Here is a 12,787-nt window from a genome sequence, read left to right on the forward strand (position 1 = left end):
AAGGGAGCATGAAACAACTTGGTGAGACCTTGGGGCTTGCTCAGCTGGCAAAACAGTGAGTGGGTACAAAATCCCAGACCATTTTGACAAGAGAAAACATGTTTTTGTGGGTTTAAACAGTTTAGTTCAACAGTGCCACTCAGCACTTTCCTCTCTTTCAAAGCTGTTGCACAAGAAGCTGGGATGGGTCAAGAGGAGAGATGAGGGTAGAGGCATTTGAGTATTGTTCTGTCTTTGCTAGAGCCATAAACACCCACCAGATTCTTACCAGCTCTGATGGTTTTCTTCCACTGAAAAAATATAAAACCAAACCAAAACTGGAGCATCTGTACGCACTGTGTTTAAGCTGGTTTTGTGAAGCTGATCTGAGTAAGCAGCACAGAATACCTGTGCATGCTTGTTTGCAATATTTTTTTAATCTTTACCTCAATATAAGAGTACAGTTTCTTGTTTGGTTTTGTTTCTTTCCTCAGTACTATCTTTCTGAAGTCTAATTTTGTCCCTTCATTTAAAAGTATTTTCTTTCTACTAATTTCCCTCTACTGTTAATTTTCATATGTGATCCTGGTGCCTTTAGTTAAGAGGAAGCAGATATGCAGAACAAATTTAAAGAAGTCCCAATAGCTTTAAAGTCTGAGAATCCAGCTATCTGTTGCACATCTCTAAAAAGAAAGTGTTCCTCATACTAGAACTGATAAATCTCCCCTTGCAGGCTTCAAACCTGAAGCTGAGCTTTTCTGGTTTTTTATTTTCTTTTTCTTTTTTGTTTTTTGTTGTGCCATTTCTTTGGCTCACAGCTGTGTGACTGCATAAACAGAGGAGAAAACAAAATATTCTAGATGTTTTTAGAAGTATAAATATTAATTAAAAGCTGCCTCTTTAAACATCCACCACACCAACAACAAAAAAATCTCCATGCTGGTAGCAAAATAATAAAATTTATTTATCCAAGAGAATATTACTGTAACTCCTGCATCTTTAACTACAGGAAGTACATTATATTCTCAGCTGTAGACATATAACACTTCTTATGGGGTTTTTTTTCCAATCATGGTTATCATACTTCTTCCTATGTGTCTTTATGGTGTTCTTTGCTGCCTCCTCTTTTTCTCAGTGGTCTTTCATGGCATTTGGTGCAGTTTTTTAGCTCGGTTGGTCCATGGCTAAAATGGTGGGTGTTGGAAGGTGGGTGTGCTTTATTAATTGTTACATTTGCATTTGGGAATGTTTTCCACAGGATCAAGTCAGATCAAGAGGGAATCCTCCCTGGCCATGGAAGAACACAAGCCTGTGTTTCAGAATGTTTTGAAGCAAGACCTGGTAAGAATGCTGGTGCCAGTGAAAAGCCCAGCTGGGTTGGCTGAGCAGTGACAAAGGAGGGGAGAGGTCCCTCCAGGGGTGGGGTGGCTGCTGCCTTGCTCTAACTGCTCTGATGTGCCCTTAGGAAGTGGACCAGGAAAATAAAAATAATAAAGAGAGGAGTGAGGAAGCACCAGCTGTGGTTCCCAGCAGGAAAGGTAAGGGGGTTTTGCTGAACACCTTCATATTGCTGGAGCACAAGCTGAGTGCAGAGCTGTGTAGAGAGGTGCAGGGAGCTGCCTGTCCCACACCAAGTGTGATCAGAGGCTTTTGTTTTAGGGCTTGGTACCTGCAGTTGGAGATCAAAATGAAGAGGAGAACAGTGTTGTCATGCAAAATCTGCTGCTCTGCTTTCTGCAGATACTGTTCTAACCAGCTCCACATTCCTCTAGAGAGGAGGAAAATTTTTAGCTGCAAAGGAGTTGGGATATTTGAAACAGTTTTGGCACTCCTGCTCTCCCCAAAGATTTGTAAAAGAAGTATTTCTGTGCTATCCATGATGTAGAGGAGCAGGATGTTGTTTCTCCTTAGACATACCTACTCTTCAAATCACCTCCTCTTTTGCCTTTGGAGAGCACTAAAAGCTGGTGAGGTGGTAAATTTTATAACATCCCGAAGCAAAAACCTTCAATTAACCATTTCTGTGCTAATAAGATGCCAGCTGAAGTGCCCTGAGGAACTGACTTTTGGGGCTTTGTGCAGGTGGCAGTGCTGTGGTGCCTCGCAGTGAATAGAACCACGAGCTCTTTTCAGTGGTGAGAGCTTAACACTGGAAATCTTGAACAGGGGCTTCTGTGGAAGCTTAAAAGACTCTTGCAGGTTGGTTTGGGGAGGCTGTTTTTTCACTTTGGACTGAAAATGGGGTTTTTTTGTCTCTTCTCAGGGAGTTCACCCACTGCAGGTGGCATTAAAGGAGATAAAACCAAGCAAAATGAGCCGTAAGTGTTTTGACCTTCAGTGATCTCCTGCAGGTATGAATTTAAAGTCCCAGTCTGTTCTATAGTTCTTTTTCTTTTCCTACAGTGACTCCCCAAGTGAGAAAGAAGTGGAGGTAAGGCTCAACTGCTTGTATCCTGAAGTATTTCAGATATTAATCAGAGTTTATCTACAAGATCTAATATCTCATCCTATGTAAAACAATGATCCAGCTTAAACTGAATGTATTTCTGTGGGCTAGCTTCTGAAATCTCTTTCCAAGCCTAATGGAAATTTTTGCAAGAGATGGAATGGAGAAAGGTAGAAATCTGTAAAATTGAACAAAGGCTTGTCACTACTGTGATATTTGTTTGCAAGCTTGAAGGAGCATAGCTGTGACCTCCTCCCAGGCAGAATGTGCTGATTTAAGACAGTTTTGTCAAAAGGCACAGATGGCACAGTGTGCTGCCAGGATGTCACCTCTTCTGGCTGCAGAACATTCCCACCATCACTACAGATGGGAAGACCTGCTTTAAGGAAGTGGGTCATGTTCACTTATTCTTCTGTATCTCTCCTAAACTTTGGTCACAGGGTGTAGCCCCAAATGTCACATCAGTGTCCAAATCTACTTAAACTTCTGCATCACTTGAATTCCTCTGAAATCTTTTCTCCCACAACAGGCTGAATTTCTGAGGCTGTCTTTAGGTTTTAAGTGTGACTTGTTTACCTTGGACAAAAGAGTGAAGCTTGAAGAGAGGTCCCGAGACCTGGCTGAAGAAAACTTGAAAAAGGAGATCACAAATGCTGTGAATATGTTAGAGGTCAGTATTGGCTAGGGCTGGTAGGGTGGATGGGATGAGTAGATGTGAGTGTCTCTTAAAACAGCTTTTTAAAGGGGGGGTGTGTGCATGGGATACATGATGAGCAAATATGAACGAAGTTCTGGAACAATGCAGTTGAAATATGAGAGATTATGAAGGGTAACCTTGATCCAAGTGCATTGTGTGCTCAGGCAGCCAGGAACTTTTCTGTTGCACAAACATCTGACCCCTGCTTCAGGTGCTTTTATGCTCTGGTCTCTGCCCACTGGAGCTCTCTATCCAAGTTACACTGATTAAGGATGTTGATGTGGGCCTGAATGCAGCTTCTCAGTGTCATCAGCTCAACCCTTTGCTCTCTGTTAAATAATTCACCCCAGTTTTCTTACCAATGTGTGCTCTTAGGCATTAGTTCCATTGTGTGAAGAAGATAACCAGGCACAGGAGATCATTAAGAAGCTGCAGAGAAGCCTGCAGTTCCTTAGCCAATATGCAGCTCGAGTTGCCAGCAGAGCAGAGATGTTGGGAGCTATTAATCAGGTAACACTTTCCACCTAAAAGTACTTTGTACAAAGCTAAAAGCTTCTGGCTGCAAAGGGTTACTCGTATCTTCTTGCTGGGCTTATGGTCCCAGGATTGCATTTGGGAATCTGGTGTGTGTAGTGCAGACTGGTCAGGACAGCTTAGTCCTGGCCTTCTCTTCTCTCTGTGTTCTTATAAGGAATCCCAGGCACTGAGAGCAGCTACGGTGCACTAGATGTGCAAAAAACCACAGCAGAAATAAGGTTCTGGTTGAAAAAAAACAAACAATAAAGACTTTGCAGCAGTTAGATGTACAAAGTACCAAGCAGTGTGGTAACAACAGCCTTGATGCTGCAAAGGTGGTTCTGTGCCTTATGGAAAGGGCAGCTAATCAGCTAAACCTATGGAAAATTATAAAGTCCTACTCAGATGTTAGGTGTTGTTGTGTATAATACCCCAGAGCAGCATGAAAATATGACTTGGCAATACCAGCAAATGCATGGTGGCAGCTGAGACTGCAGATCAGAGACAGTGATGATGATGAGTTGTAAGAGCTTGGAAAACTGAAGATTGACTGATTTATTTTACATCAAGAGTGATCCCTAGAGAAATGAAACCTGTATACCATGTGCCAGGACAGGGGTTGTAGTGAAGCTTTGAAAGGGAGAATAAAAGTGAGATAGCAGATGCTTGAGGGGGAAATCTCCAAACATGAGGCAGTTTCTGAGAACTGCTGCTTTCCCTGCTCCCTCAGGAGAGCCGGGTGAGCAAGGCTGTGGAGGTGATGATCCAGCACGTGGAGAACCTGAAGCGCATGTACGCCAAAGAGCACGCCGAGCTCGAGGAGCTCAAGCAGGTCCTGCTCCAGAACGAGAGGTCCTTCAGCTCCCTTGGAGACAGAGGTAACCAGGAAAAGCCTCTTTCCCCTTGCTAGCACCTGCCAGACAAACCCTTACAGCTGCAGATTAGTAATATAATCCCTCTACATCTTAGGTGACAGAATTATATGGTTGTTTTGTCCCCCCTTCTAATAACAGGGACTATTTTTAGCCATCTGTTAAGACTATTAAAAGCAGCTCTCTGAAATTAAACTTGTACCTAAACTGTCATGGATCTCAGGAGGTGTGTGTGTGGGACCACTGCAAGTACACAGGAATGTCCTGGCTTTCAGCAAAGTGCATGGCATGTGCTGGTGATAATCTTATTCCTTGTGAGCAGTAAGTTTAGGTGCTTGTTCACAGTAGCTATTTCTAGGTAGCTGAGCTTTGGCTGCTCTCTACAGCCTGCACCCTGCCCTTTTCTACATGGGAATTACAAATGCCTTAAGTGCAGGGGGCCTCTATTTCCCCTTCTAAGCAACCAGCTTTGCAGCCAGTGCTGTGCACTTGTAGCTGTGCCAGGGAAGTATTAAATTCTTTGGAAATAAAGGATGTGTTTTTTAAGCACCAAAAGGGAAGTCTTCCACACCATAAAATCCTTGCAGAGCCTTTTGGATTACAGTCCTGACTGTGAAAGACAGTCCTGTAACAGGACAGCACCTCAATAATAGAATATATTTGATGATAGTGACAGAAGTTGATGCTTGCAGAGGATGGGTAATATGTGAATGTTATGAACTTATTTAATGAAATATGAGGCTTTTTCCTGAGACCTCATTTCTGATTTCTGACAGTGCTTTGCTTAAAAAAAAACACTGCAGAAAGTCAGACCTCAGGCTGCAAATTAAAGTTGCTGCACTCCTGTAAGCAGCAAGCTCCTCCTGCAAAGCTCTGATGTCTGATCTCTTCACAGACGAATCTATGAATAAGAAGCTGCCAGGTCCTTTTAACTTTAAGGTAATGGTTCTTACAACAAATTTTAAGTGTGTTCGTGTTTTTGTTTGCTTTATGTGCTGGTGCTCTGCTACATGCTTGACTTGGTGCTTTTCTGTCACAAATACGGGCTGGTGTCATCAAACATGAGGATCTACTTTTCAGGCACCCCACCAACCTTCTAAGTGGTCCCCCTTAGAAGATGAAGGTGAAATGGTTGGGTTCTCCCTCACTGGTTAAGAAATACTGTTCATGTGTGGCTCTCTCTTGGAATTAAAGAGGGTTTAGCACAAAAATATGGGAGCAGTTTAAACTGCTGAGTGTAGGAATTCCTGTGAGCCAGGTTAGGGGAATTTAGTTACATTCAATGTTGGTATTTTGCTGGAAGCTGTGCAGCCAGCCTCACTCTCCTGGGCAGAAAGCACTTACTGTGGAAAGATCTGATGTGATCTGCACTCGAGATTGGATTCTTTGTGTTTCACTTCACGCTAAGTGTCAGCATCTCTTTTTTTAATATGGCCTGTACAAACCAGATGGTATTTTGTGTGCTCAGTGGGTAACCCAGTTGTGCCTTGCTAAGAGCCAGTAATGCCTCTTATTTGTGTAGCCCTCGTCAGCCCTGCGGAGAGTTAGCATTGCAACAGTGCCCAGGAGTGCTGGGAATGCAGGGATTGGGGTGCCACTGGTAAGTAGGGGCTGGTGGAGGGATGCTGAGGTGCTTCACCTCCCCAAAACTGGCTGGGATGAAGCATCAGAATGCCAGTGCAGTAAATGTGGCAATTTCTCCTCCAGGCCCAGTTCCACGAACCTGATGGGGATGAGCGGAGTGACAGATTCAGCAGGAGATCAAGCAGTTGGTAAAGTCACCTGGGCTTGGCTTTGAACAGGGGAAATATTTTTCAACTCTAACTGTGCCTGTAGTAAGCAGTTTATGGAGCATCTTGGGGTACAATAATGTTTAGGCTGTACCTTTCACATTAGTTTTATGTGCTATAGTAGGTAAATGAGCCTTATGAGCTCATCTTTTTTATTTATTGAGCATTGAGAGGTTTAAAAAAAATCCCACAACTTTCTTGCTTCAGAACTAAAATGTGAAGTCTAAATATCTGCAGCAGATGGATCTGTGGTTTTGTTTGATTGAGTTTGGTTTTTTTTTAATTGTCCTAATTTCAAGCAATTAAATTGCTAAGTTATTTGCCTGTGGTTATCCAAATGAGTAGATTGCTGCTAAATTTCAGATTTTCTGCTCTCTATCTGCTGAGGAAAATCAGACAAATGTGTTTAACACATGGCAGGGGCAGGCTAGGGGTGAAGCAGAACGAGAAGCGTCCGTCGCTGCAGAGGTTTCTCAGCACCTATTCCTGGGCAGAGTATGAAGAGGAGCCTTTTGAAGCCAAGTAAGTTCAGCAGCAGCCTCCTCCCAGGTGTGCTGGTTTAGTTTTTAATGAGCTTTTAATTCACCTCCTGGTCAGGGCTATAAAGCCAGGCTGTTGTGAATTTGGCAAAGCTTTGGAGCTGTTGATTCTTGTTTATAGGAATGAGGAGTTGGAATCACCTGCTGAAGTACAGGAACAACCAACAAGGAAGGAAAGTGTCTCTGAAAAAGGAAAATACCCACCCAAATGGACCCTGGAGTCAATGTAAGTTTCTTTCACAAGTTAAAGCTATGTTTGGGAGGTGCACATGGGAAGAGGGTTCAAACAAAAGGCCGGGACTTTCAGTGCTTTCTACAAGCAAGATTTCTTGCTGCTCTTGCAAGGCAGCTTTTGTGAATCCTCTTCAGAACCAGCGTGAGGAACAGGGAGCATGGGTGGATGGCAGAGCTGGGCCAGCTTATCAAGGATTTGTTTCCTTGACTGTATTTTAAACTCAAAACAGAAGCTCCCCCTGCACAGCTCCCAAAACAGTAACAACCTGTCATTCTTAATGTTTGTGGGATCTGGTTTGCTCCAAGGCTTTTTGGGGTGAGGTGGGAAGAGTTGCACGTTTTGGGGAAACCCTGAAGGGCTCTGTGCTTTCCTGCCCTGCCCAGGTGCAATTCGATGTCAGCGTGGGTCTCCCACTTCAAGGCTTCCTTTTGCAACGCCAACAAAACCCTCTGGGTGTCCGTGTCCATCCTGGTCCTGCTGGCTGCTCTCACCAGCTTCCTGACGGGGCTGTCCCTGCAGAGGCCAGCAGATGCAGCCCCTGTGGGCACCGGGGACTCCTGGAGGTCACTGCAGCAGCTGCTGTGGCCCTACACAGGACTGCAGCACCACGGCCCTCCCCCGGTATAACGCCGGCTCTGCAGGACACGAGCTGAAGCTGGCCTTATTTAAGGTTACTTGTCTGGATTTGTTTTGTTGGGTTGTGGGTATTTTTTGGGGGGAGATGAAGTTTCTTTAAAGCATGACTTGAAAAAAAAAATCTTTTTCCCATTCTGACAAAAGTCATCTTTAAAAGTAGCTAAAAGGGTCTCCGTTCTACTGAGGTTTACAAAAGAACAGCAATTTTGAACATATCTAACAATAAACGTGTCTAGGTGGTCTAGTCACAATTGAATAAAGAATTTATTTTGCTTGAACAAAGATAAAATGTTTGCATTTTAGAACCTGTTTCAATGTTTTGAATAGAAAAGGATTTAAGACTTGAAATGTAACTTTATTGAAAGCTTTTGATAATAAAGTTTTGAAGGAAAGCATGCAGTATCTAAGAGTATGCTAAGACTCTGGTAGCAAGGAGCAGCTGATACACAGAATCAATGAACAGGAACCCAGCTCCTTCCACCTTATCCATGGCTTCACTGCTGGCAGACTCCTTGACCATATGGAAGAGTGTGGAGTGAAGTTCAGTTTCTTCTTCCAGCTTTTCTGAAAAAGCTTCACTGGTTTCAGTGAGCTTGAGGTGTTGCACTTTCTCACCATTGAACATCAAAAGAGACCAGTGGTTGCCTTTGGCAGAAGCTGCTGGGAGATGTTCCCTTACCTATTGCAGGGAGAAATGCGCTGAGCTGAAGCCTGTGCCCTTGTCAGAGTACAGATTCTGATATTTGTGTGCCACATGCACTAAACCTGAGAGTGAGGCAGCCACTGCAGCTTTCACAGTGGGGTGTGCTGCCTTTCTCCAGCCACACGTGGCAGTGTTTGTCTGGCTGGGAGGAGTTTTAACCATGTGTTTCAGTTCACAGGTGGAGACAAACCAGCAGAGAGGTTGCTCATTCCCTCCTTTGCAGCAGGGAGCAACAGCAACCCTAGGGGCAGGAAGAAAGTCCCAGCTGTTTTTAAAAAGCTGGCAGAGCAGATGGCTGAGTTTCAAGGGGCCTCTGAAGAGCATGAAGCTCTGTCACCCCAGCTCTGGCTAAGGCCTCCCTTGGCGACTTTTCAGTTCCATTTTCCTTAGCAAGTGTCTTTGTTGCTGAGACCTGTGTCCCCTGAGAGCCCTCAGGGGCAGTCTGGGACACTGAACTGAGGCAGGGCTGAAGCCACCACGGGTGAGTTAATTGTTTCTAACTGGGAAAGGGGTCAGTGCTGGTCTGCCCTGGAAGTCTGGGACTCCACAAACCTTGAACAGGACTTGCTCTGGGCCTGCTTCTTCGTTCCACTTGCTGTGAGCAAAAGCAAAAGCAGCTGCAAGCAGAGCCATCTGTTCATAAGCCTCCACTTCTGCCAGGGCAGCCTGCAGAGCACAAGTACAAACCAGGCAAATCTCTCTATTCCCTGTGTCACAGCATGCCAGAGCTCACCCCCTGCCTCAGCTGGCAGCACAGCAGCTCCCAGGGCAGGAAAGGGTGACCTGAGTGAAAAACAGGGAAAAACCACCAGGAACCTCTCTGGCACTCACCTTCCTGAGCACAGGGACATACTTGGGAGAGTACTCTGCTGGGAAAATGTTCACTCCAGCTCTTTTCAAAGCTGCTCTGAGGGCAAAAGGACTCATCCATTTTCCTGTGATGTGGGAAAGCACCTCCTCCTCTTCCACCACTACTGAAGACAACATACACTGATTATCCTGTTGTACAAACCAGTGAAAGCAACTTACTGGTCATGGAAGCTCCTTTCTGGTTTAGGCTTCAAATACTGATATTTTTGCTATGCTGGGCATTACCGACATCATCTGCTACTCTGGGCTGTGACCTTTCATTTACAGATGCTGAAGAAAGCCAGCCTTGTGTAGGAATCAGAAATGACACTGGTGTACTGATTTAATGAACAGGTGGGTAATCATGAGTAGCTTGAACTTTGAGAAGAAACAAGGAGCATTAGTAGTAGGCTGCTAGAACTCCCTGTATTTCTCTTGGTAGAGCTGGGAGGAGAGAGAAAGACTTTTCAGCTCTCTAAGAGGTGGAACAGGCTTGAATGCAGCAAGGCAAAAACCAGCAGCAAAACACTGAATGAAACTTCCCAGAGCAAATGCACATTTCTGCTATGTGAAATGTACTACTTCTCATAGTAAATAACTGAAATTAAATAACCAGTGCAGTGCTTGGAAAGGAAGAGAGATTCAAATTGCTCTCGTAAAAGCATCCCAAATTCTTAATCAGGGACAATAATTATGGGGCTTTTGATTTAAAAATTATTGACAGTACCTTAATTTGTATCTGAATGGTTGCAAAGTAACTGTGAAGAGTCCTTCATCCACACCAGTAGGGTGCAATTCCCAGGCCTGGTAGGGCAGGTTCAGGTGAGCATCCTGGAGAAGGGCTACTGTATAAAAGCCACCCATACTAAAGGTGATGCTCTTTTCTTCTGCTTCATAGGTTATCTTGCTGATGCCATCAGTTTTCCACTGCTGGCCTGGACAAAGAGGATGGAAAGATGTACATGGAAGGCTTCTGGCAGTAATGCTGAAGTAAAACAAACCAAAGTAGTAATTGATTTGGGGATTTTTAAATTGGTTTTTTTAAGTTCGTTTTTTATTGCCATCCCCAAACTCTTTCTGGGCTCCAAACTGGCCCTTATCTTTACAGCTGGATTCTAACAACAGTCCAACTCAGGTATAAATTCCACTATTCAAATTTGAAATAAATTTATGTCTTAAGTTCATACCTGCAGGATCCCATCGGGCTACCACAGGTGCTTTAAAATAAATCACATTATCAGGGAGCCTCAGGGTTATCTGTACTGCTTCCTGTGTGCCATCCTCAGCCTTTCCTGCGGAATATGGATACACCTCCAATCCAACATCCAGCAGCTTTGGCAAGAGAGGAAAAGCACAGATAAGGGGTTTATCACAAAATGCAGGTTTTTTTCTTTGAGTTCATCTAACCACTGCAAAGCTTTTTAACACCCATTTAAAACGGTGTGCTAATACTGCACGTTTCCAAGGCCAGCTTTGGAGGCAGTAAAGAGCAGCTACCGCGAGGCCTTGGCCCTTGCTGTGCTCTGGAGGGACCCTCAGGGCAGGGCACAGCCATTGCTCACAGATCCCCAGGCTCAGACAGCAGGAGCAGGGGAGGCAAAAGCAGCTGCAATTCCACTGCCCCACAGCGTCAGAGGGAAGGAGAGGTCACAGGGGCTGGGAATGAACATCCTGGGCCTCTTCCCCTGCCCAGTCCTGCCCTCTGAGTTTGGCCGTCTGGGAGTTTTGCTTGTTAAAGGTTTCCAGCCTCACAGTGCCATCTGTGGGGTAGGTCAGTGCCAGAGCAAACCAGACCCCAGTGCCCGCAGTGCTCAAGCAGCCTGAGGAGCCTGGAGCTGAACCAGCAGCGGTTTCTGGTGCCACTGTGCTTCCACCTTTCACATGAGAAAAACTGATTATTTGCAAAGCTTGCCTGGTTAGTCTGCTGTCGGGAAGTCGTGTGCAGTGCGTGTGACAGCAGTGACAAAGCTCAGGAGCAGCTCCTCAGGGCCATCAGGGGCTGATCCCTGTCCTCCTTCACCTCCACCATGATCCAGTCCCCGACGTCCTCGGCCTGGGGCGGCAGCTGCAGGGCAGAGATGTGGTACACACCCCCCACGGGCACCAGCTCCTCCAAATCCACAACTTGTGCTGCCTCTTCTCCGTCCCCGGGCTCCTCCTGCAGCAGGGCCTCCTCTTCTGGAAAGTTCAGCAGACGGCAGGAGTTCAGCGGTGCTCAGACTCACCGGCACTGCCCTGAGCTTTCTCGCTGCGCTGGAAGCGCTTCGCTCCGCAGCGCCTCAGCCCCACCTGCCGGTGCTCCCGGCACCCGCTGAAACCGGGACAGGCGGGGCTGCGCAAGGAAAAGCGCTCCTGCACCGGGCTGAGCCCTGGGTCTGCAGCCAGCTCCAACCGGGACAGGCGGGGCTGCGCAAGGAAAAGCGCTCCTGCACCGGGCTGAGCCCTGGGTCTGCAGCCAGCTCCAACCGGGACAGGCGGGGCTGCGCAAGGAAAAGCGCTCCTGCACCGGGCTGAGCCCTGGGTCTGCAGCCAGCTCCAACCGGGACAGGTGGGGCTGCGCAAGGAAAAGCGCTCCTGCACCGGGCTGAGCCCTGGGTCTGCAGCCAGCTCCAAATGCTTTCTGTGCCAATGAGGTTTTACTGACAAAATGAGTCCATCGGTACCCACAGAAGGATTTCACAAGTGCAATAACACAGTAGATTCTGGACAGGTTTAGTAAGATTGTATTGATATGAAAAGAAATAAGGCAAATAACATAATATGTCGAAATAAATAAAAATAAAGCACTAAAAGGTCATGGGCCGAAGGTGAAAAACATACGATAATTATGAGGAGCAAGAGGGATTTAACATGAAATACAATTTTCACATAACAAAGATAATTATGCATAGAAAAAAATACATATATATCATATAAAATAATAAATTTAAGGTTTAATTAATTGGAAAATGTTAGTGAAAAGCAGAAACACTGTGGGAAAAAATGGCCATAAATATTTTCTTTTAAAAAGCCAAACCATTCCATAAACCATCACAAGACATGGTACAGGAGGAGAGAAGTTATTGTTGACAGGAATCAAGAAAAAAGTGTTCAATACTGTAAAAACATCTACTGTAATTGCTATGAAATTTGCTCTGAGAGCATGAGACCAAATCAAAAAATGGCAACTCTAAAAAGCTGTAAAGTGGAGCCAAATTATGCCAGTATTTTGCAGTTGTTTTATTTAAGTCAGTACTACAAGAAAGCTCACTCCTATTAAACCAAAGAACGACACCACAACACTGGAGAAATTTGTAACTCGTGGGACAGACAAACAATTTTATTTCCTAGAATTAGGCCCTCTTTTAACAAGGTTCAAGAGCAGGTATCTCACTTTAAGCACCCATTCAGGTAACACTCAGTACACCCCACACTACACCAATGCCTACCATCATCATTTTCTGAGGAAGTAAATCTCCTCAGAGCCTGGCAGATTCATAAAGATTGTGTGTCTCACCCATAAACATCTGTATAATATACACATAT

General features: G+C 45.2%; 1 protein-coding gene across 1 annotated transcript in view; it reads left to right on the forward strand.

Moving 5' to 3' along the window:
• IRAG2 (inositol 1,4,5-triphosphate receptor associated 2) overlaps positions 1–7,701 on the forward strand; it is a gene marked incomplete at both ends in the record, with an annotated part of 34,527 nt that extends 26,826 nt beyond the window's left edge. Inside the window, 13 exons of the mRNA XM_084205793.1 lie at positions 1,238–1,320; positions 1,445–1,517; positions 2,243–2,297; positions 2,383–2,410; positions 2,955–3,095; positions 3,498–3,632; positions 4,369–4,516; positions 5,406–5,449; positions 6,033–6,110; positions 6,218–6,282; positions 6,721–6,822; positions 6,961–7,065; positions 7,458–7,701. Coding sequence (XP_084061919.1) covers positions 1,238–1,320; positions 1,445–1,517; positions 2,243–2,297; positions 2,383–2,410; positions 2,955–3,095; positions 3,498–3,632; positions 4,369–4,516; positions 5,406–5,449; positions 6,033–6,110; positions 6,218–6,282; positions 6,721–6,822; positions 6,961–7,065; positions 7,458–7,701 — 1,301 coding nt within the window. The remainder of the gene's footprint in view (positions 1–1,237; positions 1,321–1,444; positions 1,518–2,242; positions 2,298–2,382; positions 2,411–2,954; positions 3,096–3,497; positions 3,633–4,368; positions 4,517–5,405; positions 5,450–6,032; positions 6,111–6,217; positions 6,283–6,720; positions 6,823–6,960; positions 7,066–7,457) is intronic.
• Between the last annotated feature and the right edge of the window lie 5,086 nt (positions 7,702–12,787).

The sequence above is a fragment of the Fringilla coelebs genome, assembly GCF_963513975.1.
Source record: "Fringilla coelebs genome assembly, chromosome: 5".
Lineage (NCBI taxonomy): Eukaryota > Metazoa > Chordata > Aves > Passeriformes > Fringillidae > Fringilla > Fringilla coelebs.